At 44.0% G+C, this 26,113-nt stretch overlaps 1 protein-coding gene and 2 pseudogenes across 1 annotated transcript; 2 read left to right on the top strand and 1 right to left on the bottom strand.

Annotated features, from left to right (window-relative positions):
- The first annotated feature begins 1,231 nt into the window (after positions 1-1,231).
- LOC119274304 lies at positions 1,232-3,000 on the top strand (annotated as a pseudogene).
- Positions 3,001-13,213: 10,213 nt separating this feature from the next.
- Positions 13,214-15,004, bottom strand: LOC119279056. The gene is made up of 2 exons (XM_037560470.1): positions 13,897-15,004; positions 13,214-13,403 (listed from the first exon to the last, which is right to left on the bottom strand). Exons 1-2 carry the CDS (start codon positions 15,002-15,004, stop codon positions 13,345-13,347), a joined length of 1,167 nt encoding a protein of 388 aa, XP_037416367.1. The 3' UTR covers positions 13,214-13,344.
- A 5,109-nt stretch (positions 15,005-20,113) lies between these two features.
- LOC119280466 lies at positions 20,114-22,682 on the top strand (annotated as a pseudogene).
- The last annotated feature ends 3,431 nt before the right edge of the window (positions 22,683-26,113 follow it).

The raw sequence follows: 26,113 nt of genomic DNA on the forward strand, positions 1-26,113 counted from the left end.
ATACACCAGATGTGAGTAATTTCAAAGCATTATAATTTCACGTGGCATACAAAAAAAAGAAGAAGAGAAATTCGTATTCTAGACAGGCCCTTCATTTTGTTGTTGGGTCGAAATTTTGTTTTTTTGCACGGCCTCCAAATAACAACATTTTAAAACAAAATTTCACATGTTCGTGCAGAACACATTTGAAACTTCTAAATATGATTTTGGATGTTTTGAAATATACCATCCTCCCTGGAGCTCGGTCACCAAAAATCTGCTGAACATATAGATGACGGATCACAAGAAAGTCATTTTTGGCATCAAGGCCTCGAGCAGCTTCCTCCCGGCGTGATCTTGTGATCCAGAGTGATTTCCACTCTATGTAACAGCAGCAGCGAGGATACTGCTAGTGCGGTCTGGCACTTGTGACAACCTCAGATTCGGCGCGACAAAATGTGTCACAATGATCACAAGGTTTTGGCACCTTCATCTGGACGCGATCAAGGAGTTATGGTGAGGGGTGAGACATGGTCCCATATGGTTGACGGCATATGATAGCTAGCAAGGCCTCGAGCTGTTTCCAGGCAACTGCCAACTACTGTCAGCTTCAGCAATCAGCAACTGCCAACCCAAAGGTACTTCTTGCAAGGCGATATTCACTCTACACCACAAAGCATACAGTAGATCGGTAATGAACAAAGATGTGCAATCTGGGATTAAATACTCAGTCTACCACTGTATTATATGGTCTAATTATTATATTAGAAGTGTAGAGGTGTGTTATTTTTTCTTTTCGAAGAGTTGCCAAGAGGTGAGATACAATAACAAGCAGCAAAAAAAATAATAATATCATGGGCTCTGAAAAACACAAGGAAAAAAATGTCTACTCTCCCAGGATGATACTTTGCCTAAAAGCATGCTTTTATATGATAACACCTATGCAAGATCCGATCGCATTTTTCTGCCATGTTTGCTGATTTCTTACATATGTAATTCCTGTTTTTATTCTTGAAGACGTACATATATAATTCGAAAAGGGACTAACAAGCAAACAAGTCCGAAGGAATGTTAGGCTGTTTTTTGGCTGAGCGTTGAATGGCTCAACAGAAAGATCCTCTCCTGTCAGCTATCCCCCACCACTCTTCCACTCTGTTAGCTGTCAGTCTGTCACAGCCACATGAGCCCTATCACAAGTTTGCAGTTGAGAGACTGGTTCAAGTTAACGGTGCAATCTGAAATCATAACACAAATGGCAGTGGTGAGCATCTCTTTGGCTCTCCGCCTCCTGCCTCTCCTCCTCCTCCCTGTTGCCCCCGTTTAGCCAGCCGCTATTCCGGTTGGAGGTGGTGTGAAGCTCGATCAGGGCCCGATCGTGTTCAACATTTGTGTGAACGCACAGCCCGTTTGTACCTCGATCAATGGAGGAAGATCACCTACAGCTGAAAGTCCCCCGCCTCCACCCCCGGCCAAGGTAACACCTACGACCCCAAGTACTCAGCCTGCACCGCCAGCCAAGGCAGCACCTACGACCCCAAGCACTCAGCCTGCACCACCAGCCAAGGCAACAGCTACGACCCGAAGTGCTCAACCTGCACCGCCAGCCAAGGTAACACCTACAACCCCAAGTGCTCTGCCTGCACCGCCAGCCAACGCAACACCTACGACCCCAAGTGCTCTGCCTGCCTCTATTGGACCAACACGCATGAAAGTGAAATCCTCTTTTGTAAGAAGAGTTGTTGCAATTTTAGCTCCAGTAGGCGGCTTCATTTTGCTTACCATCTTGTTCCTTGTCACCTACCTTATACGTAAACGAACAACAGAGCAGCAACAGCATGAGATGGAGGAGGAAGAGTTTGGGGAGGTACAAGGAACTCCAATGAGGTTCACGTTTCAACAGCTAAAAGCAGCAACTGAGGAATTCGCACACAAGCTCGGCGAAGGAGGATTCGGGTCTGTTTTCAAGGGACATATATCTGATGAAAGGATTGCAGTAAAACGTTTGGATCGAGCTGGTCAGGGCAAAAGGGAATTTGCTGCAGAGGTCCAGACAATTGGCAGCATTCATCATATTAATCTTGTGAGATTGATTGGTTTTTGTGCAGAGAAATCGCATAGGCTCTTGGTGTATGAGTACATGCCAAAAGGGTCCTTGGACAGATGGATCTATTGTCGACATGACAATGATTCACCTCCTCTACATTGGAGCACACGGTGCAAGATTATCACTAACATAGCTAAGGGTCTCGCTTATCTTCATGAGGAGTGCATGAAAAAGATTGCCCATTTGGATGTCAAACCACAAAACATCCTCTTAGATGATGACTTCAATGCTAAACTTTATGATTTTGGACTATGCAAGCTCATTGACAGGGATATGAGTCAATTGTTTACCAGAATGAGAGGCACACCTGGATATTTAGCTCCTGAATGGTTGACATCACATATCACGGAAAAGGCTGATGTCTATAGCTTTGGTGTTGTGGTCATGGAAGTCATTAGCGGAAGAAAGAACCTCGACAATTCCCGATCCGAAGAGAGCATCCATCTCATCACCCAATTGGAGGAAAAGGTGAAGACTAATCGGTTGGTAGAATTGATTGACAATAAGAGTAACGATATGCTAGCACATAAGCAGGATGTAATTGAGATGATGAAGCTCGCAATGTGGTGTTTGCATATTGATTGCAAAAGAAGGCCTAAAATGTCCGAGGTAGTCAAGGTCTTGGAAGGTGCCATGAATGCAGAGAGCAACATTGATCATAACTTCGTTGCAACAAGTCAAGTGTATTTCGGCGCTGCTGGAAATGTGGGCTTATCGGTTCCATCTCTAGCTTCACATGTATCATGTCCCAGGTGAAATGAGAAAATCTTGACAAGATAGACAATTAGATTACGAGCAAGACATGGGATATTCTTATGTAAAGCAAATGACAAATCTGTTGTATCTTCTAAAATTACTATAATCTGAAGCCCCTTGTATTTCAATATTTAAATGGAGTCACATAGACAAAAGATTCATTAGCTTTGTGGGATAGAATTGTAGTCGTGAAATTTTGGTGGGGGCATATGAACAAGTGAAAAAAAACATTATTATTCAGGAAGTATTGATTCCACCAAAATTGTCGATAAGATGCTAAGATTAGAACCTGGAAAACACATACAAAAAATATACTAGATAAAACAATACAAATGGCTTTGAGATTCCAAACATGCCAACCGAGTATTTCGGAACTTAAAGATAGTAGGAAAGGCTACTACCACGCCAACTGAGTTACTCAGTTGACATTCGATTTGATATCTAAGAAGAGTGAACACAACCATACTGAATGATAACATATACTAAACAATGTTGCTATAAGTTTGTCTATCTCGCAAAGGGGCAAGTAGTAACTGAGTTTAAATTGTTATTGAACAATTAAGAATGAAAATGGAAGTATTCAAACAATCATGTCCAAAACATAATCCAGATTATACTCCTATATGTACAATAACGACTAGGGATGAAAGATCACCTGGCACATAGAAACTCTTGAAAGGATAATAGTTTGTATAATAATTGGTTTTATACAGTTTCCTGTATTGCATTGACTTAAGTTGGACCATATAGACACTGCCATATATATGCAAACATATTTCGTCAGTATCCTCATCATACCCCATCAGCCGTCCCATATTTCTCTTAATCCGAGGAGCGATCCTAAGAATTTTATTCATGCCAATGGTCTTCTGCAACAACCATGTGCTAGCACCCTCACAATTGACCTTCCTTTGCCATATGCGAATTCTCGGTGTAGATAATACGGCAAGACCAACACCCCCATCCTCTGTCTTGATGATGATATGAAATCTGTGGAGTTTATTTATACCACTAGGCCCCTTGATCATAGCTAGACTCTGCCTATCAAAATCAAACTCAAGTATGCTCCAGTAAAGGACATTACCAATAAGAGTAACAGGAATAAGAAAACCAGGAGGCTCACATGGTTCCACTACTGTGATGAGATTTCCCCACGTGTCAGTCTCTGAGGAGTAAAGACAGGCGACTGGACGCCTATCCTGCCTGTACATGGACAACAAGGCCACCTTGAAGGAGGTAGAGTGGCAGCTGCCATGCACGTGGTCATGGTCGGCGGCTGCACAGAGCACCGCCCCGTGGATGTGGGCACGAGTATTCTTGAACTCCAGCGGAATGGACACGCGGCACTGCTCGCCTGTGAGGGGGTCACACACAACAACCTCATGCTTCAGGTCGTCTTTCACGAGGACACGGCCGTGGCGGCAATCAAGCACATGGCGATCAGCAGGCCACTTGCTGCAGCTTCCAAGGTCAAAGCGCTCAGGAGGGATGCAGTCAGTAGGACCTAGAATAGGGGCGAACTCGGTTGCCACGTGGGGGCGGCGGCACACGAAGGCGCCGAGGAGGGGCGGCGTGCAGTGGTGGGCGCGAAAGTGGCCGAGGAACTGAGGGTCGTTTACGAGGCGTCTCCACCTCTTGCAAAAGGTGGAGACGGAGGAGGATCTCCCAGAGTATATCTTCGATATCCAGCAGGGAAGCAGGCGCCTCCGACGAGGTGCGGCGTCGCCGGACCATTGCTGCTCCCTCCTCGCTAGCGTGGATCTGAGGAGCGGCGTGGGTTTGTGGATGGAGGCGCGGGCTACGGCGGCGGGGCATCACGGCGCCCTCCTCACTGGGTTGGACTTGGAGGCGTTTCATGTCGACGCCGCCAAGACCTAGATAGATGAAGGAACGCACGGGGTTTGTTTCTGCTTGTTTGACTTAGGTTCCTGCTGGAGGCGACGGCTGCATCTGCAGTGCACGGGGTATGTGCGTTTATTATTATTTTTATCAGGGATAATATGTACGTTTATTCTCTTATCTGGAGGAGAATTCTTCTTAAGAAAAACTCGACTTGTTGAGCCCAAAGACTAGCGTATATTCTCTTGTAGTTTTGAACTTAGAAACCCTATCTCTATGTGCATGCATCTAAGCGTATATCCTATGGTCGTATATTTAAATCCAGTTGAAACTCCATAGGATTGAAGTCTACGCAATCATGTCGACAACTTGCCATTTGTATTTTTATGTTCACTAGGATAAAATATTATACGCCGGGTGTTTTTGTATTTGCTGAGTTTCTTTCATCACGAACTCGGCTACTGGGGTCTTTGCCAAGAGCTATCTATGGGACGCCACTCCTTTACCGAGCACTCCCAAAAGTACTGCACATGGCAAATAGTGAGCACGACACCCGGCAAAGTGTATTTATTTTTCGAAAACACTAACGCCCACACGTGTGGCAACATTGCAACTCGCCCACACGCTTGAATCATCGTTCAGTTAAATTTGCACGAATCTTGACATACCGAGGCAGTTTTCGCGTGCCACGTAGGACAAGGCCGGTGTGTGGGTGTTGGAGAGGTCGTCCACACGCCCCACAGCACGTGGTTGCCAGCTGCGCTGTGGGGCGAATTAGTTTCTGCCCACACAGCCACCCTAGTCCACGCGCGTGTGGGCGAACTGCTTTTCGCCTACACGACAGTCGTACGTTGTTGGATGGCAACTATGATCCGTTTGCTAGACCGCAACTGCAGTTGCGCGTACGTGGCAATCAGATAAACATACATGACAACTGTGATTAACCACACGTGGCAACTAGGTAAACACACATGGCAACTATTGATCATATGTGGCAAGTAGTTAATCACACACGACAACTATGATTTGATTACATGCGGCAACTATCATAAATTAGACATGACAACTATAGTTAACCAAAACAGAGAGAGTTGACATGCTTTTACAACTATATTTGCCATCCCGGATAACTACATTTGCCATTCCGGATGGCAACTAAATCGTCATCCCACGAGTACCTAATGTAGCTGTGCCAGGACGTGTGAGCATATTTGCTTCGTGCCACACGCGTGAGATGGGGATGAGTAGTACTTGTTGGACGTGTGACACGAAGTAGCTGCGCCCACACGTATGGGGAATTCTACTCTTCGCTCACACACAGCCCGTGTGGGCTGCCCCCTGCTCATGCCACACACTGTGTGTGGGCGAATACCTATTATGTCACACGTGTGATGGATATCGGCGTCCTTAGTTTTCTTTAGTCATTAGCCATTGTTGCTCTTGCATTAATGGCAGGTGAGCAGCTACTGAAGTGAGCAAGTGTTCAACTAGAGGGCCATTGCCGGTGAAATGTGTTGCCGGTGCCGACGCTTCTGAAGCTCGCCTGGATGTGAATGTGTGCAAAATACACTAGTGTACCAGGCAGCTGGACGGCCGGTGCACTGTAGACCGCTGTTTCTTGATTTTCCCAGTAAATTGTAGAAACATGCTAATTTTCAAACGTAATGATTTTATGCTTCAACAAAACTGTGAAAAATTTGGGAGCCGGCGACACGAAGTTCCTTTTTGTATAGCATTCATATCTTTATTTCTCCATCTCTGAAGGAGGCCACAACCTCCCAGCCTGGATCGAAAGGTGCCACACCATCAGAAGATGAATAAGTTCCGCAGAACATAGATTTTTGCTGCCAGAAGATGGCCACATAGAAAGGATCGGGTGTCTCCTTGAGCAGAACACAACTGCCAGGCCACAGAGGAGGAAAAGAATCACCCGTCGCGTGGAGACTAAGTGTCCCAAGGAAAGGCGGGGTAATGCCACCGACGGCGAGCAGCACCGCAGCTGCTCGACTCGCCGCTCCCCACGTGGAGCCACCCGTGCGCCTTCCTGGACGCGCTTTGCGCTGGGATATCCATCCGCTACCGGGAGATTATATGCAAGATACAATGGGCTAATGGTAAGAACCAGATGATATCTCGTGTCTTGGTTGGCTTGCCACCTGATAGTACATCTGCCTGTCCAGCCCAACAGAAGAAGCATGGCACTGTTTTCCACTATACTGTAAGAGCATCTCCAGCAGGTGCCCAAAAACTGGGCCACGCGCTAAAATTCAGGTTTTTTGGGCGCTGGACAGCTCCAGCAAAAACTGTAAAACAGTGCGAGCATAAAAAATGGTTGGGCGCGCGCTGAAAAACGCTATCAAAAACTGAAAATTTGAGGCGCTGGATTACGCGCGCTTCACAATTTATACTGCATGTTCTTTTGGGCGCGCGTTTCTGGGCATCAGCTAAAGCAACGATGGGTCCGGCGCACTAAAAGTGCTACAGTGGCGCGCTAAAACTATTTTGGGGCGTGAAATTTTTGTGCACCTGTTGGAGATGCTCTAACTAAGCAAAAAAATAATCAGCGAGGCTTGCTAACACGGATGTATAAAGATGGTATGATTCAATTTCAGGGTATTGTTCTAAGAGATCTGCACAAGAGAATCAATCTTGTTAATCTTTTTTTCTCGCAAGGTATTATTCCTAATTCTATTACTTCATACTTGTTGATGGTTAATAAAGTTAGAAGTACACTCCAAAACTCTAGCTCATGGTGGAAGAGAAGAGAAGCCAGGCACAACCATGTAAGAATAACAAAGATGCGACAGATCCGACTTCAGATATCACTTGGGGAGCGGAAATTCCCTGGCTGGGTTATTCGAAAGCATCTCGTTACATCAGAAAAATATAGGTAAACAAAATATAACCAAATCTGAATTAAATTGATGCATTAGAAACAAATTAAGGTAGACAAAGGCACATGTTCAGGGAGTTATTTCAGGTAACATATGAGCACCGTAGACTAAATTGATGTGATGTGACAAACTCAGCAACGAGAACTACAGCAACCATTACTTGCCTTCACCTGGACAAAACAAAATTGTTAACCACTAGTAAGCTGATACAAATAAACTCAAAACCTAGTAGTAGCATCTGTACAACAATGTAGTATGAACAAGATGTGCGTACAAACTGATCATGGCACCAACTAAATACTTTGAGCCTTTTGACACCGTAATTTTTCAGGGTGAAGGTATTTTTGTAACAAGAAAATGGATTAGTAATATATAGCTTTCAAGTTACAGATTCTAAAACAGCAACCGAGGAGAACTCTAGGCATGATGAGATAGTTGATTGAATTAATTCTAGTCTAATGGAGGACAAACTGGGAGTGGTTCAACTCTTAATTTTCAGAATATATCCTCACGATTGCATTTAGCATCGTCTCTGCAGTCAGTTTTAACTCTTAAGTCTCCTAGTCAAGGTGAAATAGCAGAGCATCCACTTTTATCTGTAATTCTGAAAACACATTGCTATGCTAAGCGAAGACCCGATTTCTGAATCTACAAGTAGCACATGGCACAACAGCTCCGCGTCTGGAAGTTACTGATTGCTGTGTTATGTTCCGGTAACTAGTTGTCCCGTAGCTGCATCGAAGCACTTCCCAAAAAGAAAAGAAAATTCTAACAGTACAAACTCTCAAACTTTATATTCAGATGATATTCTTACCCGTGAACCATTCCAAACAACATTAGCACATCAAACAGAACGGGCGTCCTATCTATGATGCAACATTCTAGCTCCACCACAGCTGCGACATAAGGAGTCAGAGAATTAACTCAATTTTATAACTCTATACAAGTTTTATAACTCCCTTCTTAAGACTAGCAATAGATAAACAGTACCACGTAGGTTGTAAAATGCAAGGAATACTCCAATAGTACTCGGAATTTAGTTGATACAATAAAAAGGAAAAAGGACATGGCCTACAAATCTTCTCATGTGAACTCATCCCCTGTCATGTAACCAGACAAGATTATGCTAAAAATAACAAACTCTTACAGTAAAAGTGATCTTGGGTATTACATGTTAAACAAATGAAGCCAGAGACAAGAAATTAAATTTATTTTTATGTGCTACCTATGTACTAGTCACCTGCAGAAGGGGTCATGAACAAATGCTAAAAATACAAGTATTTCAAAAAGTGTGGATTCAATGCAAGTTATTTTATGGAGTTGAGCTTAATACCAAAAAGGGAAGTCCGGTGCACGTAGCTCGCGCTTGCGCTGGGTTCGGGGAAGGGTCCGACCACTTTGGGTCTATTGTACGCAGCATTTCCCTACATTACTACAAGAAGTTGTTTCAAGGACTCAAACCCGTGACCTCATGGTCACAAGGCAACAGCTTAACGCTGTGCCAAGGCTTAATGCCAAGATCAAAACAAATAATAAGGGAAGAACTATATAACTAGCTTTGAGGTTTCAAACATGACATGGATCTAAAATTTTGATGTTTGGTTGAGAATCGTATAAAAGGCAAAAGACAACTATATTGGATGATAAGATTATCTTATTATACAAAAGTAATACAACTATAAGTTCATTTATCTAGAAAAGGGACAGTTACTAACTAAGTTTTACTACCAGGACTTGCTTACTAAGTTCATTCAAGAATCATAATAATTGTATTTGAGCAAACATGCATACAACATAACTAGATTGGGTTATTATTACTCCTATATGATATGAACAGGGATGAGCACTCACTTGGTGGATAGAAACTCATGAAAGGATAGAAGTTAAAGTCACCATCAGTTCCATAAATTCTCTTGGATTGCATCGACTTAAGTTGAATCATGTATACATCGCCATCCATATCTATAAAAGTCGTATCAGTGTCGTCATCATAGCATAGTATAGTTTTCATCCTCGGTGACTCAATCTGGGGAGGGAGGCCAAGAATTTGAATTGTCTTCCACGGCACCCATGTGGCAACACCACGACTATTGACGTCCCGCTGCCATGTTTGAAACCGTGGGTAAGACAAAACGGCAAAGCGAACAGTGCCATTCTCGGCCAAGATGAGCTGACGATGGCCAAGTTCCTTTGTACCGGGAGGCACCATGACCACAGAGACTTTGCCCTTCCAAATCAAGCTCAATTAAGGTATCCCCCTTTGGACAGCCTGTGCAGTTTGTTACCAGCAAGCAACACACGACAACCAGACTTAAACTTGTGATATGGAGAGACCTTCGAGATGAGATTGCCCCATGCGCCCGTCTCCGAGGAGTAAACACGGGCGATGGTTTGATCATCCTCGACATACTGTTAGAATAAATCCGAGGCACTCCATCGATCATCCGAAAATCAAGCAATTAATCACACGAACACGACACCGAGATTTGTTAACGAGGTTCACCGATATGGCTACATCCCCGGGGCCTGACTATGGGTGCTCCTCCCCATGACACCGTCACAATACCACACACCGGCCACCCGGGTGCCGGCACACGCCGCGGCTCCCCCTTGCGCACCTGTGCTATTATGCTGGCATAGGTTACATCGTGTGTCTAGCCCCACTATATATGAGAGGCCTAGGATACAAGTGTCCTACTAGGACACGACTCCATATCCTATCTAAACACAATACTACTCAGAGTCCAACTGTAACCTACCTTGTACACTATATTCGACACAAGTCCAACACATACGAAGACAGCAGGACCACCTTAAAGTGGCTCGAATGGCAAGCGCCGTGCACGCGGCCACGGTCGGCGGCGGCGCACATCACGGAACCAACCAGGCATCCCCTTAAGAACTCCGTCGGGATGGGCACGCGCTGCTGCTCGCCGGTGAAAGGGGCGCACACTACAAGGTCCCACCTACGACAGACTAGAATGAGGACGTGGCCATGGCGGCACCCGAGCAGGGCGCAGTGTTTGAAGTTGATGTGCAAAGGGACCCTGTTGGGAGGGTCTAGGATGGGGTGAAATAGGAGGTCCTGGTCGTCCACTTCGAAGAAGCCGATGATGGGTGGCCCCTCCTTCCGGTGATGGTCGCGGAAGCCGCGGAGGAATCTAGGGTCGGTGACGAGGCGCCGCCACCGCGTACAGATTGCCGAGGCGCGCGGAAGGGAGGATGGTAGCGACGGGAGGCGGAGGAGGATCTCCGAGATGAGATTGTCGTCGTCCATCGGGGAGGGAGACACCGCCGGCGAGCTGCTGCGGCAGCGGCAATTTCGTCGCTCATGCTGATTGGGGATCGAGATGATGGTCAGGGATGAAGAAAGACGTCAGTCGCACCCTTCCTTGCTGCGAGGCGTGCGATCGACCACCTACATACATCTACATGGTATTCTTCACTCACTAAGTTACATTCAAATAAATTATTCTAATGTATATCCTTATTATAACATGCACATAATTTTTCGCACTTGTATTCGACCTAAGTTAATGTGCCACCATATCTCGTACTACTCCCTTCGTCTAGGTGTAATAAGTCACGTTAGAAGGTGCAACAGGACCAAGGTGCAAGCAGATTGGAGGAGAAGGAGAAACTTGACCGGTCCTTCCTTCAATCGAAGCGCCCTGATTTCTTTCTCTAAATGCAATAATTAATCTCAGCAACTAAGAGATGCCGTTTTAGCTACCATGCAGGGCCACGTATTAACTCGCATGCAAGCCAATCGACTTTGATTTCCTGACTGATCAACGCGTAGTTGCGCTCCATGCATTGAGTTTCCGGGGGAGATAACAAGGCAGAGTAAGGAGCGTTTGGTTACGTTTCTTAGACTGGTCATAGTGGTGAGAACTTGGACTAGTAATGAAATAAAAGTTTGATTTACATTCTGTTTGCACAATTGTGCTTTTACTGCCGAGATATTTAAAACAAGAATAATATTGAATATATTTTTAGAAAATTAAATCACCATGCGGCAAACTTGTTTCATACAAATTTATTAATTCCTTGCGAAATATTCAATAATGTTTATTCTATTTCGCAAAAATACTTTATTGTTTTTTTATGGCTCATTGTGTTCCGCTGGAATCACAATTTTAGAACTTACTGAAGTACATTCAAAAGTGTTCTGGTTTTGAAGTTCTCATCATCATAAACACAAAAATGCAAACAGGTCATAAGTTATATTTTTGGTTAAAAATGAAATAGATTTAACCTTGAAAATAAAATGAAAAAGTATGGGATGGTGGAACATAGCTGGTACAATGTGCTTCCATGCGGTCAGAAAAATATCTAGGAAGGTACAAGCTCAATCAATGCGCCTGGCTCTCTCATGAAGGGGACCTCCCGTGCATGGGAGAATTGCTTTTCTCTAGCTTTCATGGTTAGTTTCCATCTCATCTCTCCTTTTCAATTTGATTTTCTCTTTTTTTAGCACGGTAGATGGAGACGCTCATACATATGTACATACTGATCACTCATACATACACACGTACTTATCATGTAAATACACTCACGTACCCTTATCATTATGAGCACTTACGAGATACTGAGTGGCATTGATGAAGTCATCACAGACGCCTCCGTGGTCAACAGAAACGTCTTCTCTTACTGAACGAACATCGCGGAAAGTCTGAAATAAATCCAGAGAAATACCAGCACGAGTGCCAAGTCTATAACTTAAACGCTGATGGATTGATTCCAGCACAAAGACTTCAACCATGTAAACTAGCCCCTGTTCACGATTTTTCATTTTAATCTGGCACACTGCATGCTTCAACGTGAAGCCCTTGAGACCCAACATGTGTCTGCTCTCTACACCACGTCAAAGAATCATATGGAAAACAGGGTTCTACAGGCAAACCAACAAGTACACGTATTGACTTTGTCAAAACCGAGACCGGGGTTGATTTTTAAGCCTCATGGTACATTGAGGGTGTATTTCGACCGGTTTCGGTGTTGAGGGTTGTAAACCAAACTGTGTGGTTAGTTCGAGGTTGAAATGTGAACTCTTCTCTTGTTTGGATGAATATAGGGAAGACAAAATAAAATGCATGATGTAAGAAATGAAGAGTATTTTGTCCGTAATCTTTAACTTCAGCTGCTACTGAACTTCTACACTAGTAGATATGAACTAGTTCCTATTCCTTATTAACGTCACCCCTAGGCTGTACTGTTTGTTACATTTTCAATTTGCGTTAACTAAAACACTTTGAACTGGCTTGGAAGTCTAGCGGCGAATGAGTTGCTAAGATGCAACCTCATTCTCTTCCAACGAAGAATGATGAGTCCCCTGGCTTATATGAACCATAACAAATAACTGGACAACAGCAGCAAGAACTCTTCTCACCATCAAACAAATTTCTACCATGCTAATTTTGTCGTTCATGAAAGCATCAAATTATTTGTAGACTGAAACCAAAACTGAAATGTTAAAATTTTGTTTGGGTAGACAAGATTACATGCCAATTATTTATTTTTGAAAAATTACAACACTTATATTTCCCTTATCTGGTATATTCCGCGTTACTTCCTTCGGCCCTGTATTTTCCCCATTAATCTCAAGGCATAAAAAAAAGAGCATGGGTAGATCATGATCACAATCGATCTATGGTGATGAACATGCTTGTGAAAAACTAAAACAGTTTAATTCTCACAAACTATATTCAAGTGATATTCTTACTTGCTGAACGATTTCAGCACATTATATTAAATCAAAAAATGAAACATTCATCCCAATGCACCGTGCCACGCTTCAGCTCCATCACATCCAGCAGCAATGCCTATGCCTAGAAGCACAAAATTTAATTAATGAGAATGCCGACGAAAAGAGAAATGGATAAGAGAAGACAATAGTAGTTGGTAACATAGTTGAGCTTAGAAATATCACTTGAGCAAAATATCTCATTACCATCTATATGTTACATAGTGTTGGTGCAACGGAGGTGTTAATATGGACCTAAGATTAATAACTAGATCAAAATAAGATAAAAGTACTAGATAGAAAATATAACTAGCTTTGAGGTAACAAACATGCGAATTGAGTTACCGATTTGTCATTTGATATGGTATCTCGGAAGAGTGAAAACATCTATACTGGATGATAGTTACTAAAGAGTACCACTATATGTCCGTTTGTATATCTAGCATAGGAAGAAATTATAATTAAATTTAAGTTGTTGTTGAATAGTATAGTAGCATAATGATAATATTTGGGCAATCAAGTGTAAGATGTAACCAGATCATACACATATAATATAAGGCCTAAGGATGAACAATCACCTGGAGGACGGAAACTCTTAAAAGGATAATAGCGACAGCTTGCATAATTAGTGACTTCATGAAGTTTCTTGCATTGCATTGACTTGAGTTCAACCATATAGACTCCCCCGCGCATATTTAGAACTATTGCTTCAGTATCCTCATCATACCCAAGCAATCGTGTCTTTTTTATCTTAACCCGAGGAGAGATCCCATGAATTGCAGCATTCCGCAACAACCATGTGGTAACACCTTGATAATTGACCTTCATCTGCCACATTTGAATGCTATATTCAGTTAACACGAAAAGACCAACATGACCATCCTCTGCTTTGATGATCCGATGTTTGTGGGGTTCATTAAGACCAGGCCCCTTGATCATGGCAAGTGTCCCTCTATCCAAATCAAATTCAAGTATGTGATCTTTCATGGGCAACCAGTAAATGGCACTACCAGTTAGGGTTCCATGATTATGAGCATAAAAACTCGAACGTGGAGCCGATGTGGAGACGTAACTACCCCATATACCAGTCTCTGAGGAGTAAACACATGCGATGACTCTGAAGTCAGTTTCATACATGGACATCAGTGCAACCTTGTATGGGCTGGACTGGCAGATACCGTGCATGCGGTCATGCGCCGTGGCGGCACAAAGCACCACCCCGTTGAGGTGGCCACGGACCCACTTGAATTCTGCCGGAATCGGCACGCGGTGTTGCTCACCTGTAATGGGTTCGCACACAACAAGCTCTGTCTGCCGGTTGTCTTTGACGAGGACACGGCCGTGACGGCAATCGAGCACACGGTAATGACGGCGATTGCTGCAGTGTCCGAGGTCAAAACGCTCCAAAGGGGTGCCCTCCGTGAGGTCAAGGATGGGGGTGAATACAATCTCCTTGTCGCTGCAGACGAGGGCGCCAAGGCGGGGCGGCTCCAAGCGACGGCGGAGAAACCTGGGGTCAGCGACGAGGCCTCGCCAGCGCTTGCAAACTGCGGAGACGCGCCGGAGAGAGGACCGCTGCGGTGGGAGACGGAGAAGGATCTCCTCGAGGAGATCGTCGTTGTCCAGCGGGGAGGCAGGCGCAGGCGCAGGCGGCGAGCTGCTGCTGGTGGTAATTTCGTCGCTCATCTCGATTGGGGATCGAGAGTAAAAGACGTTGGGCGCACGTTTCTTGCAAGGCAAAAGCAAAGGAACCGCGAATTCTTTAGTAGTCCTTTTAAACAGCCTCGTAAACCCTTCCATCCCCAAATAAGTACTAACAGACAAATCTGATTTTACGTGGGCACCACGAATTCTTTTGTAGTTGGAACCCTGAACTGAACTTGCGCCTTGGAAGCTAATCGGATTAGTTTTCACGTTAGTTTCCATCTCATATTTTTTGACCTAGTACGTTTCCTTTTCTTTCTTTTTTAGGAAAACTTCTGATCTAATCTTCAATTTTCAAGGTAGTACAAAGAACACCGGAAGTAAAAATTGCATCCAAGTATGCAGACCATCTAGTGACTACAAGCACTGAAGCGAGAAAAAGGTGCACCGCTGCCATCTCCCTCCCTCATAGGAGTCGGCCAAACCTTATTGTAGTAGATAGTCGGAAGGTCATCGTGTTAAGACTCTATAGTATCAGTGAAGACCTATATACACACACGAACATATACGAGCGAAGACCGGATCCACGTGGATCCATTGAAGACAAACACTGGTCGAATCCCGCGAGATCCGCCTTCCAATGAAACTATAGAAGAATCGCCGGAACCATCTTCAGAGAGTCGCCGCCGTCTCGCCTCTCTGAGAAGGACACAATCCCTAACAAAATTCAGAAAAACATTAAGAAAAACATAGGCCTCCTGCTGGCAAGGGCCGGGATCCACCGCGCCTCCATGACCCTAATGTTCCAGCATCTCTCTTACGCATTTTTGTGCTTGGCAAACTAATGTTCTTCTGCATTAAATATATATTCAACCCCCACAAAAGTATATATCAAACAACAACCTCGAAAAATGATTCGATCTTAGACTCAAACTGAAACTGAACTTGCATCTGGATCTTAGACTCAGACTGAAACTAAACTTGCATCCGCTTGAGACTCAGACTTAGCATAGCAGCAACAACAACAGCTTGTAGAACATATCCATAAACTCCTATTAGCAGGGCGAGAAAACATTAAACTTTTCTGGATCGCAGTTGTAAAACAAACACCTAACCTCAACAGAACATTACCTGCATCCATACCCCAGTTGTAAAACAAACACCTAACATCAACTGAAGCTGACACGAGTCTACGAAGCCCAGTTTGCTTTGTTTCCTTGGCCTGTCGGAGGCCAATCCTCGTACGGCACAGAGATAATAAAATATCCGATACATTGCATGCATACTCTATATATGTAGCTAGTCATCCAAGCCGTTGCTTCTCCGATACCCAATCCACGTCCCGCCGCCATGAGCGAGAACGAGGGCGCCGACTTGAGCCCCTGCCTCCTCGACCGAAGCTGGCCGGCCTCCCCGCTGGACAATGATGATCTTCTCGGTGAGATCCTCCTGCTCCTCCCACCTCTGCCGTCCTCGCTCCGCCGCGCCTCCGCCGTCTGCCAGCGTTGGCGACGCCTCACCACGGACCCTCAGTTCCTCTGCCGTTTCCGCGCCCTCCATCGGAAAGATGGGCCGCCCGTCCTCGGTGCCTTCCTGAGCCGCAACGACAGGATCGTCTTCAGGTCGTCAATCTCGGATCCTGCCGACCGCATACCTCCCAAGCGCATCGACTTGGAATGTTGCAACCACCGCAACAACGTTGTGCTTGATTGTCGTCATGGCCGTGTCCTCGTCTACAACCCCCTGCACCGGCAGCAAGAGATCGTTGTGTGTGACCCCATCACAGGCGACCAGCGCTGCATGCCCGTTCCGCCTGAGTTCAGAAAAAATTATCCAGTCAACGGGGCGGTATTCTGCGCCGACGACGCCCATGACCATGTGCATGGCAGTTGCCACTCCAGCCCCTTCAAGGTAGCCTTGATGTCCAAGTACGTACGTGATAATCTTTCACCTACCGCATGTGTTTACTCCTCAGACACTGGCACATGGGGTAAACTCATCTCAGCAACAGAACCATATGTGGGTGATTGTGCTTATATTCATGGGACCCTTATTGGTAATGTCCTTTATTGGGTGTCCATGAGGGACATCATACTTCAGTTTAATTTGAAGCAACAGAGCCTATCTATGATTGAGGGGCCTCCCGGTTTGGATGAACGACGCAGAGATCAAATCATCAAGGCAGAGGATGGCGGTGTTGGCCTTGCTCAATTATCTAAATATAGCATTCAAATGTGGCAGATGAAGGTCAATTGTCAAGGTGTTCCCATGTGGTTGTTCTGGAAGATCGTGGACATGCATAACATTCTTCGGATCTCTCCTCATGTTAAGAGAAATAGAGGGCGACTCCTGGGGTACGATGAGGATTCTAACGTGATATTTTTATATATGCATGGTAGTGTCTACATGGTTAAACTTAAGTCAATGCAATACAAGAAGCTTTATGAAGGATCTTACCACATAAACTATCATCCTTTCAAGAGCTTCTGTGCGCCAGGTGATTGTTCATCCTTAGTCCTTATATTCTAGGAGTATAATCTACTTTGTGTTTTCATTTGCACATGATTTCTCAGATACTTTCATTCTGGTTCTTAAATGTTCAATAACAAGTTAAACTTAGTTACACCTTTGCCAGATATAAGAACCTGTATAAATAATTTTTATATATTATCCTTCGATATACTTTCTCCTTCTACTCGTATTCTGGTCAAATTTTGGCCATAAATTTGACATATAAAATAAAAATTATATGAAGCAAAACTAACATGATTAGGAATTTCTTTTGAATAGAATCTGAAACATAATTTTTGTGGTATATCTATATATTTTATACTAGTCAAATATATGGTCTAAGGTTGACAAACATATGAGGGGTGCAACAAACCCGAACATACCTGCCTTCACTATTATTAGATATCAAATCAAATTTCTAGTGACTAACTCAGTTGGCTTGTTTGGATCCTGAAATATGGTTATATTCTTTTATCCCGTATTTTAATGCTATTGATCTTAACTCCATCTCAGCAACCTTTGTTCAATCAATGTAGTTTTAAATGGTAACTAGCACATTTGGAGGGCACGGAAATAAATCGGATCAAATATATCATTCGGCGTGAGCGGTTAGCTATCTTACAAACAAACAATCAACAAAAAGAATATTTGAAACGGAATAGCCAAGATTAGTGTTTTTACTCGAATTTATTAGTTTTGCCATGTTTTAGTTTTGTCTGCTTGGCATGGCAATGCATGAATGTACATTAGAAAACATTAGGCCATCTCTCGTTTTCTTATCAACTTCGTTTTGAGATATACTGGTAGCTATACTCCTTTCATGATACTCCTTGTATTTTAGAACAAATGTGGTTTTGGTTATCTATTGCTAATATCAAGTCTGGATTATAAAACACTTATGAACATTAAGTGACAAGAGTGAGTTATCTTGTTCAAGTTATAATTGCCTTCAACTATGTTGTAACCGGCTTACTGCTGCCTTTGTCTTACCTTTTTGCCTTTTCCTCCACACTGACATTAATTGACTTCTTATACTTCTAGGCACAACCATTGCTGGTGGATGAATTTTGGAGCTGAAGTGTTGCATGATGCATTTGGATGACTGTTTAGTTTGATTTGCTAATGTACTTAAATGATTCAACAAATAATAATATCATTTGAATATAGTTTGTGAGATTTGAAACACTTGTATTTTTGAATGGTAAATGTCCGTCTGCCAACATATGTAGCAACATTACGTGGACCCACACACTACTGCCAATTTGGCATTGTGGGTTCACACGTATGAATAACACAAACATCAACTAAGTTATGGTAATGCGATGATAAAATGTCTGCTTTTTATCATAATTTATATGGAGACTGCATAGTCTTGATAGGCGACGACTCCAGCCCACCGGAGATGACACGCTGGTGCAGCCCTCCATCCCCAAATCCAAACGAGTGAGGAGGGCGCAAGAGTGAACCCCCGATTTAGCAGTGACTCCAACCCCCAAATCCACACAATAGAGGAGTGCTCTAGAAGATAAACCAGAGAAGATTGCAAACATTTCGAGAAGATGGAAAATGAACCATAGAATAAAACCAAATGGAAATAAATTCCAAAGAAATCATGAAAAATCAAGGAGCAAAACCGAGAAGAAAATCCCTCCTTCAGTACCATGGCTGAGGGCTGAGGTTAATCTCATCTCTTTCATCCTCCTAATTAAGGAGTGTTTGATTACCCATAACTTTACCTTTTTTAGTTTAGCCTATAAGCCAAAATAATACTACCTGTTTATGAGCTTTTGGCAGTTTGGATTTTTGCTTGCTAGCCTACCTGCCGAACGCCATGAGCTAGCCCCTCGCAAGAAAAAATAAATATAAATAAATAATGCCACGAGCCAGCTTTCAACTGCAAGATAAATGACCACTAATCATCAACATGACCTAAGAGAATTGAGAGGAAATCAGATGGTCAAAAACATCAAAAAAGAATATCCAACAACTACAAATGCTAATGACCTGAGATGGCTAAAAAGTTGCAAGTACTAGAAACTAATTTCGTCCGGGTTTATTAGGCCCCCCCTTATTTTGGACTAATGTTTGACCAACAGATTTAACTAATAAAATGTAAACTATATATCATAAAAATTAATCTTCAAAAGGCTTTTTAAAATAAAAATCCAAGAGTGTACTTTTTATAGCATATATTTTATATTTTATTAGTCATATGAATGGTCAAATTTTTCCTTAAAATACTTGGGGGCATAATAAACCCGGATGGATGTACTAGTGGATACAAGTCAACATGCACCCCGCGATCATTAATTTCTGATTTGCATGCTGCTCTTTCCAAGCTCATAATTTGTCTGGTTAACCCAATAGGAATAATTAATTATTGTTATTAATTTTTGGTTTAATACCCTCCTCGCAATCTTCATGTGCCTATTGAGGTGCATCTTCTTAAACGACTTGTACAACTGGACGAGAGAAAAAGTACCTTGTTATGAGCTTTTGGCTTTGGCTTTTTGCTCGCTAGCCAACCTTGTGAACGATGGACAAACATGCCGGCCGGCCAGCTTTTCACCCACAAGATAAATCACCCACCAGGTGAGCTGTGAGTTGAGAGCAAGCACACTAATCTATCAGGGAGATCCCATGGACGACACCAAGCCACGGCACCTTGGCGGCTCGCTGCCCGTGCCCAACGTGCAGGACCTCGCCGCCCGGCGTGACGAGCTCACGCACACGCCCATCCTCCTCGACCGCTACGTACGACCTCAGCCCAACACAGTCGAGGTTCGTCCCGACGCCCCTGCCGGCGAAGAGCAGGAGCAGGTCCCCGTCGTCGATCTCGGCCGGCTCCTCAACCTTGCCGGCGGACGGGAGGAGGAGGCCGCCTGGCTGCGGTCGGCCTGCGAGAAGTGGGGCTTCTTCCAGGTGGTGAACCACGGGATACCCGAGGAGACCGTGGAGGAGATGAGGAGGAACGTCATGGGATTCTTCGCGCTCCCGCTGGCGGAGAAGGCGGCGCTCGCGCAGGAGCCCGGAGAGATCGAGGGGTATGGCCATGCCTTCGTCATCTCGGAGGAGCAGACGCTGGACTGGGCGGACACGTTTTTCCTCCTCACGCAGCCGCTCAGCTATCGCGACCTCCGCCAACCCTTCCACGTTCAAGTAAGTAACAGCAATTCTAGCAGACCCCGCAAAATCCCGACCCGCAAAATGCGTTTGCAATTCGACGCTGATCTTGTTTGCGGGTCAAAAACGTGCGCAGCCGAGCATAAACCATATATGAAACTGCATAATTTGAAAAAAGTTTCGCCAGAGAAATTGCAACCGTAATAGTTCATCACATACTACATATACTACATGATCAAACACTAATTCATTACAAACACTAGTTCATACTACATACCAAATTCACTACTAGTACTAGAGGGGGTGGGGATCTCACGGCGCGGTGGAGGAGCTCAATCCTCCTCGTCGGAGCTACCGAGGTCGATGTACTTCTACTTTTGCTCCTCGCGGATCCGCCGCCACTCGTCGTCCTTCTCCTTGGCAAGAAGGTTCGCCGTGACCGCCTGCTGGAACACGAGGTCGTGGAGCTCCTCCTGGTGGCGCCGGCGCTCCGCCTCCTCGTGCAAGCTGCGTTCGGCTACGGCGGCCGCGACCTCGTCGTCATTGGCGACGAAGTCCTCGGGCCCGACAACACTGCGGTGCACAACCTCCTCGGGCTTGTGCTTGACGGCGACCTCGATCTCCTCCGGCTCCTCCGACCACTCCCTCTTCACGCGGAGAAGGCTCGCGCCGGAAGAAGAAGAGCTCGCGGCGTAGGAAGATCTCACGCCAGAGGACGAGCCCGCGGCGGAGGAGGGCGTACGCCCATGCCGACGGTCGTATTCCTTCATCTCGTGGACGCGGAAGCTCGCTAGCGGTGAGAGGCCCCGATTCGTCTACTTCCTGGCCCCGCGCTTCCGCGCGCCATCCGAGCGGACACGCCGCTTGCACTTGGGGTTGCCGCCGCTGCCGGATCTACTCCTGGAGCCGCGACCGGAGCTCCACATGTGACCCCTTATGGCGGCTGGAGGCGGAATGCGGCTCACCGGCGGCGAGAAATGTGCGGAGTGGAGTGGTGAATTGCGGTGGGACGCGGCGGCAGGGGGATAGGGTTTCGACCCGCCAACGCACCGCGAACCCGTAGATATACTGGTCAGGGGCGGTTTGCGGGCCGCGGTAAAAAATTTTACGGGCCGGGCGAGTATATATACGGGCTCTGTTATGGCCAGAAAATTGGGCCAAACCCGTATACTCGCCGGAATTTTGTGGGTTTGCCCCTTTTGCGGGGTCTGTTAGAGTTGCTCTAAATCCATAGAGTAATAATCAACTCACAGCAGAGAAAAATTAAACGGAATTGTCAAATCTCAGTCGACTGGGACTTAACAAAGTCTTAATTGATGTTATATTTGTTAGATCTTATACATGGAGATCCATGTAAAATTTTCTTTTAAATTTTCTTTTTTTATATGTTCTATCACTTGACTGAGACTACGTTAAGTCTTAGTCGATTGAGATCTAGCCACACCCAAAATAAAATCATTGTCGATCCTGTGTCAAAAGCCACCGCTATGTGATGACTGAGGAGCATGAGCTCCGGTTGATTTGTTTGCCCTGGAAGGAATTGCTTGGAGAGCTACTCTGTGGAGGTGCAAAGGGTGGCAGGCGAAGAACCCGGGTGTGAGAGACCACTCGGACATGGCGAGGCTGGCCGCGTCGTAGGCGGTGAGGATGAACTACTACCCGCCTTGCCCGGAGGCGCACGTGGACAGGGTTGGGCCTGTGGCCGCACTCGGACGCCGTCGCGCTAACCCTCCTGCTGCAGGTTAGCCCCGTCCCCAGGCTGCTTATCAGGAGGAACGGCGGGTGGATACCGGTCATGCCGCTCCCCGGCGCCCTCGTCGTCAACGTCGGCGATGTGGTTGAGGTGCTGACCAATGGGAGGTACAAGAGCGTCGAGCACAGGGCGGTGGTGAACGCACACAAGCAGCGGATGTCCATCGCGGCGTTCCACAGTGCGAAGTTCAGTGGCATGTACGGACCGCTGAAAGAGGTCGTCGGAGACGAGGAGGCCCGGTACAGGACTGTCAGCGTCGAGGAGTACACCAAGCTTATGCTCTCCAGCAAGCTCGACGGCAAGAACATCATAGACGCAATGAAGATCAATTGATAGCAATACATGGTGATCACTGTGGTGTTCACCGGAGTATCGGTTTCTTTTAAAACATCATAAACTTTATTCCTCAAACAATTGACATATCGTTTATATTGTGGGGAAGAATAAAGTCGAGGATAGTAGAGTCCCAGAGTTCAATGAAATAGAAACAAAAGAAAGTTTAACTAAGCTATCAGCAACCACATTAGCTTCTCTGAAACAATAATTGTAGTCAATACTGGTGAAATCCATAGCGAGTTGAATACATTCTACTATTACTGCCACATCAGGACCCATATAATCATGTGCTTGTGTAACAGCCTTGACCGCAAGTATGCTATCTGATTCAATGTATAGCGTATTGCATCTAGTTCTCCGTACTAAGTATAGGCCATTGCGAATAGCAGTCAACTCTGCTGATTCTGCACTGCGAACATGGGGTAGAACCCAAGTTCCTACCGAAATAAAATTGTCTTTATGGTATCTCGCCACCGCTCCACTAGAGTCTCTGTTAACGAGGATGAGTATTAAGTTTTGATGTTTCCACTAGAGTCTCCCGCTGCCTATACCTTTTTTTTTATTTTTCACGAATTTTCTTTTCAATTTGTGAAGTTTTTAATAATTCATGATTTTTTGTCACGTCTACATTTAAAACAATTTGGGAACTTTTCACAAAGTCGTCAAATTTTTAAATTTTAACTCGTGAACACTTTTAAAATTTGTAATATTTTCCAAATCCAGGCACCATTTCCAAATTCATGATCTTTGTAAAAAATTAACTCTTAAAATTTTATAAGTCGTGAACTTTTAAAAATATAATTACTGAAAATTTTCAAATTCATGAACTGTTTTTAAACTTATGAAAATTTTCAAATTCATCAATTTTTTTCAAAACTAGCGGGCAAAGCGAGTGTGCGAAACTGGTGAGTTGGCGAGCGAGCTGGCCCAATTTAGGTTGCGCCCGACTGGCGCGCGAGCCCCAACTTCCTAACCGGAGCTTAAAACGCTGACTAGGAGCTCCCAAAATAGACAGCGCCATGCACAGGTATTTGTTGGAAATTCCAAAAAATATTGCCTTTTCAAATTTTTCTCATAATATTTAAAATATTTATATTCAAAAAATTGTACAGAAATGTTTTAAAAAGTATTTTTTTAAGTTCCAAATAAATTTTAAAAGCATGAACATTATTTGCATCTCCGAAAAAAATATGTTAGTTTTCGAATTTTTTTTGAAAAAGGAACTTTTTATTTTCTGAACGAATTTTGAAAACAGGGACTTTTTTCAATCAATGAACTTTCTTTTAATACGCGAGTGCTTTGGCCCGGCCCAATAGAACCCCGAGGGGAGCGATGTCGTTGCTGAGTTGGGCAAAGGCCTAAGATGTTTTTTTTCTGCTCCTTTTAATTCATTTTCCTCCTTTTCAAACTTTATTATTCTTTTTGAAACCTGTTAAAAGATTGAAGTGTTATTTGCAAGACCAAACTAATAGTTTTAAGTAAATTCTTTTTGCTTTCGAATATTTATTTGTTACTGCTTTGAATACTTTGTACTTATTAGTTATGTTAAATACTTAAAATAATGTTTTTATGAAGATGTTTAAACTATGATTTTAAATACTTTTTCCTTCAAACCTGGTATGCTCGCATAAGTTGGGGTCATTTCAAGAATGTCCAAAAAAATATCATGTTTAACGTAGGGTGTCCGTGTAGGCCGTATGCTCTGTTTGAGAGCACATTGTTTCTCGACATGCGTCAAATGACCCTAATTTTTGTCATTGGCTTGTATGACCAATTCAAGGCATCATGCCAATTTGTTTTGACTTTCGATAAATTTTGCTGTTTCTAGAGTTCTCTCACACAAAAAAGGTCGATAAATGGTCAGACATGTCGCAACTTGCATATGGCGTCGGGAATCGTTTAAACCTGACATGGATGGCCACCATGGCCACGCTCACCTGCTTGCAAAAATTGGAGTCATTTCAAGATTGTCCAAAAATAGATAATGTTGAACGGAGGATGTTCAGGTAGGCCAGAAAGCTCCACCTGAGACCAAGTTGTTTCTCAACATCCTTAAAATGACCCCATCTTATTGCCACGGCCTTGTATGACCAATTTCAGGCACCATCCCATGTTGTTTTGCTTCTCGAGAATTTTTGCATTTTGTAGAGTTTTCTCGGTCAAAAAGGCCGATAATAATGGTCGGCCGTGTCGTAACTTGCATACGGTGTCGAAAATCACTCACATTTGACATGGATGCCTACCATGAGGATGCCCACCTGGTTGCATAAGTAGGAGTCATTTCAAAGATGTCCAAAAAAAGATCATGTTAAACAGAGGGTATTCGGATAGGCTAGAAGGTTCGGTCAGAGAGCATGTTGTTTCTCGACATCTTGAAATGATCCTAAGTTTTTCAATGTCCTTGTATGACCAATTCCAGGCATCATGTCAAGTTGTTTAGGTTTTCGACAAATTTAATATTTTCTACAATTTTCTCAGCCAAAAAATGTAGATAAATGGTCGGATATGTCGTAACTTGCATACGGTGTCGGAAATCATTTAAACTTGTCATGGATGTCTACCATGGGCATCCACACCTGCTTGCAAACACATTACAGATGCAAACACTCATATATATGTGCATACACTCACCCTTATGAACGCACGCACGCACACCCTACTCTTATGAGCACCTCCTAGAGACTGGGACGGCATAAAATCTTGAGATCTTGCTAAGTCACCGTAAACGCCTCATACTCAATAGGAAAGTCTCCTCCCGCTCAACGTGTATCGCCAGAAATTCTGAAATATATCCAAGATAAATATGAGCATCAAGATTTGAATCCTGGTGGGCTGAAGATACCACTACCTATCTAACCATCCAACCATGGGTTAGTTCGCTAGTTATGAATCAAACATTTTCTCGTGTCCTAATCATTTCTTGAAATTTATCAATAGAAAAAAAATCAAGCATTTCAAAAAACGCAAAAAGAAAAAGGAAAAAAATAGAAAAAAATAGAATAAAACCCATTTGAAAAACACCAACAAACCTTGAGGGTTGGAGTTCGAATATCCCGTGGTGCACATTTTTTTGAAGATACAAAAAATAAATGCTGAGGGTGTCAGGTAGGGTTTGAGTATGTAATTCATGTCAGGTTGTGTACGGACAGTATTGTACACAGACCGCCTATCGGGGGCACCGCTTATAGTGAGACATAGGGAAGCCTCCCGTTAAGCCAAACGCTAGATGGGCCGGCCCAAATGCGCAGGAGAACACAACCTCGTCTGTTTTCACGTTTTTGTTTCCAGTTTTAAATTTATTTTTACTTTCCTTTATGCTTCCAAATATTCCAAACAGGTATATTATAAAACAGTTTACCTAAAACATTTGAAAACAAATGTTAATCAAGCACTTGAAAAATGTTAAATATATAAAGAGAAAATATTTC

Source organism: Triticum dicoccoides, chromosome 3B (genome assembly GCF_002162155.2).
Source record: "Triticum dicoccoides isolate Atlit2015 ecotype Zavitan chromosome 3B, WEW_v2.0, whole genome shotgun sequence".
Classification (NCBI taxonomy): Eukaryota; Viridiplantae; Streptophyta; class Magnoliopsida; order Poales; family Poaceae; genus Triticum; species Triticum dicoccoides.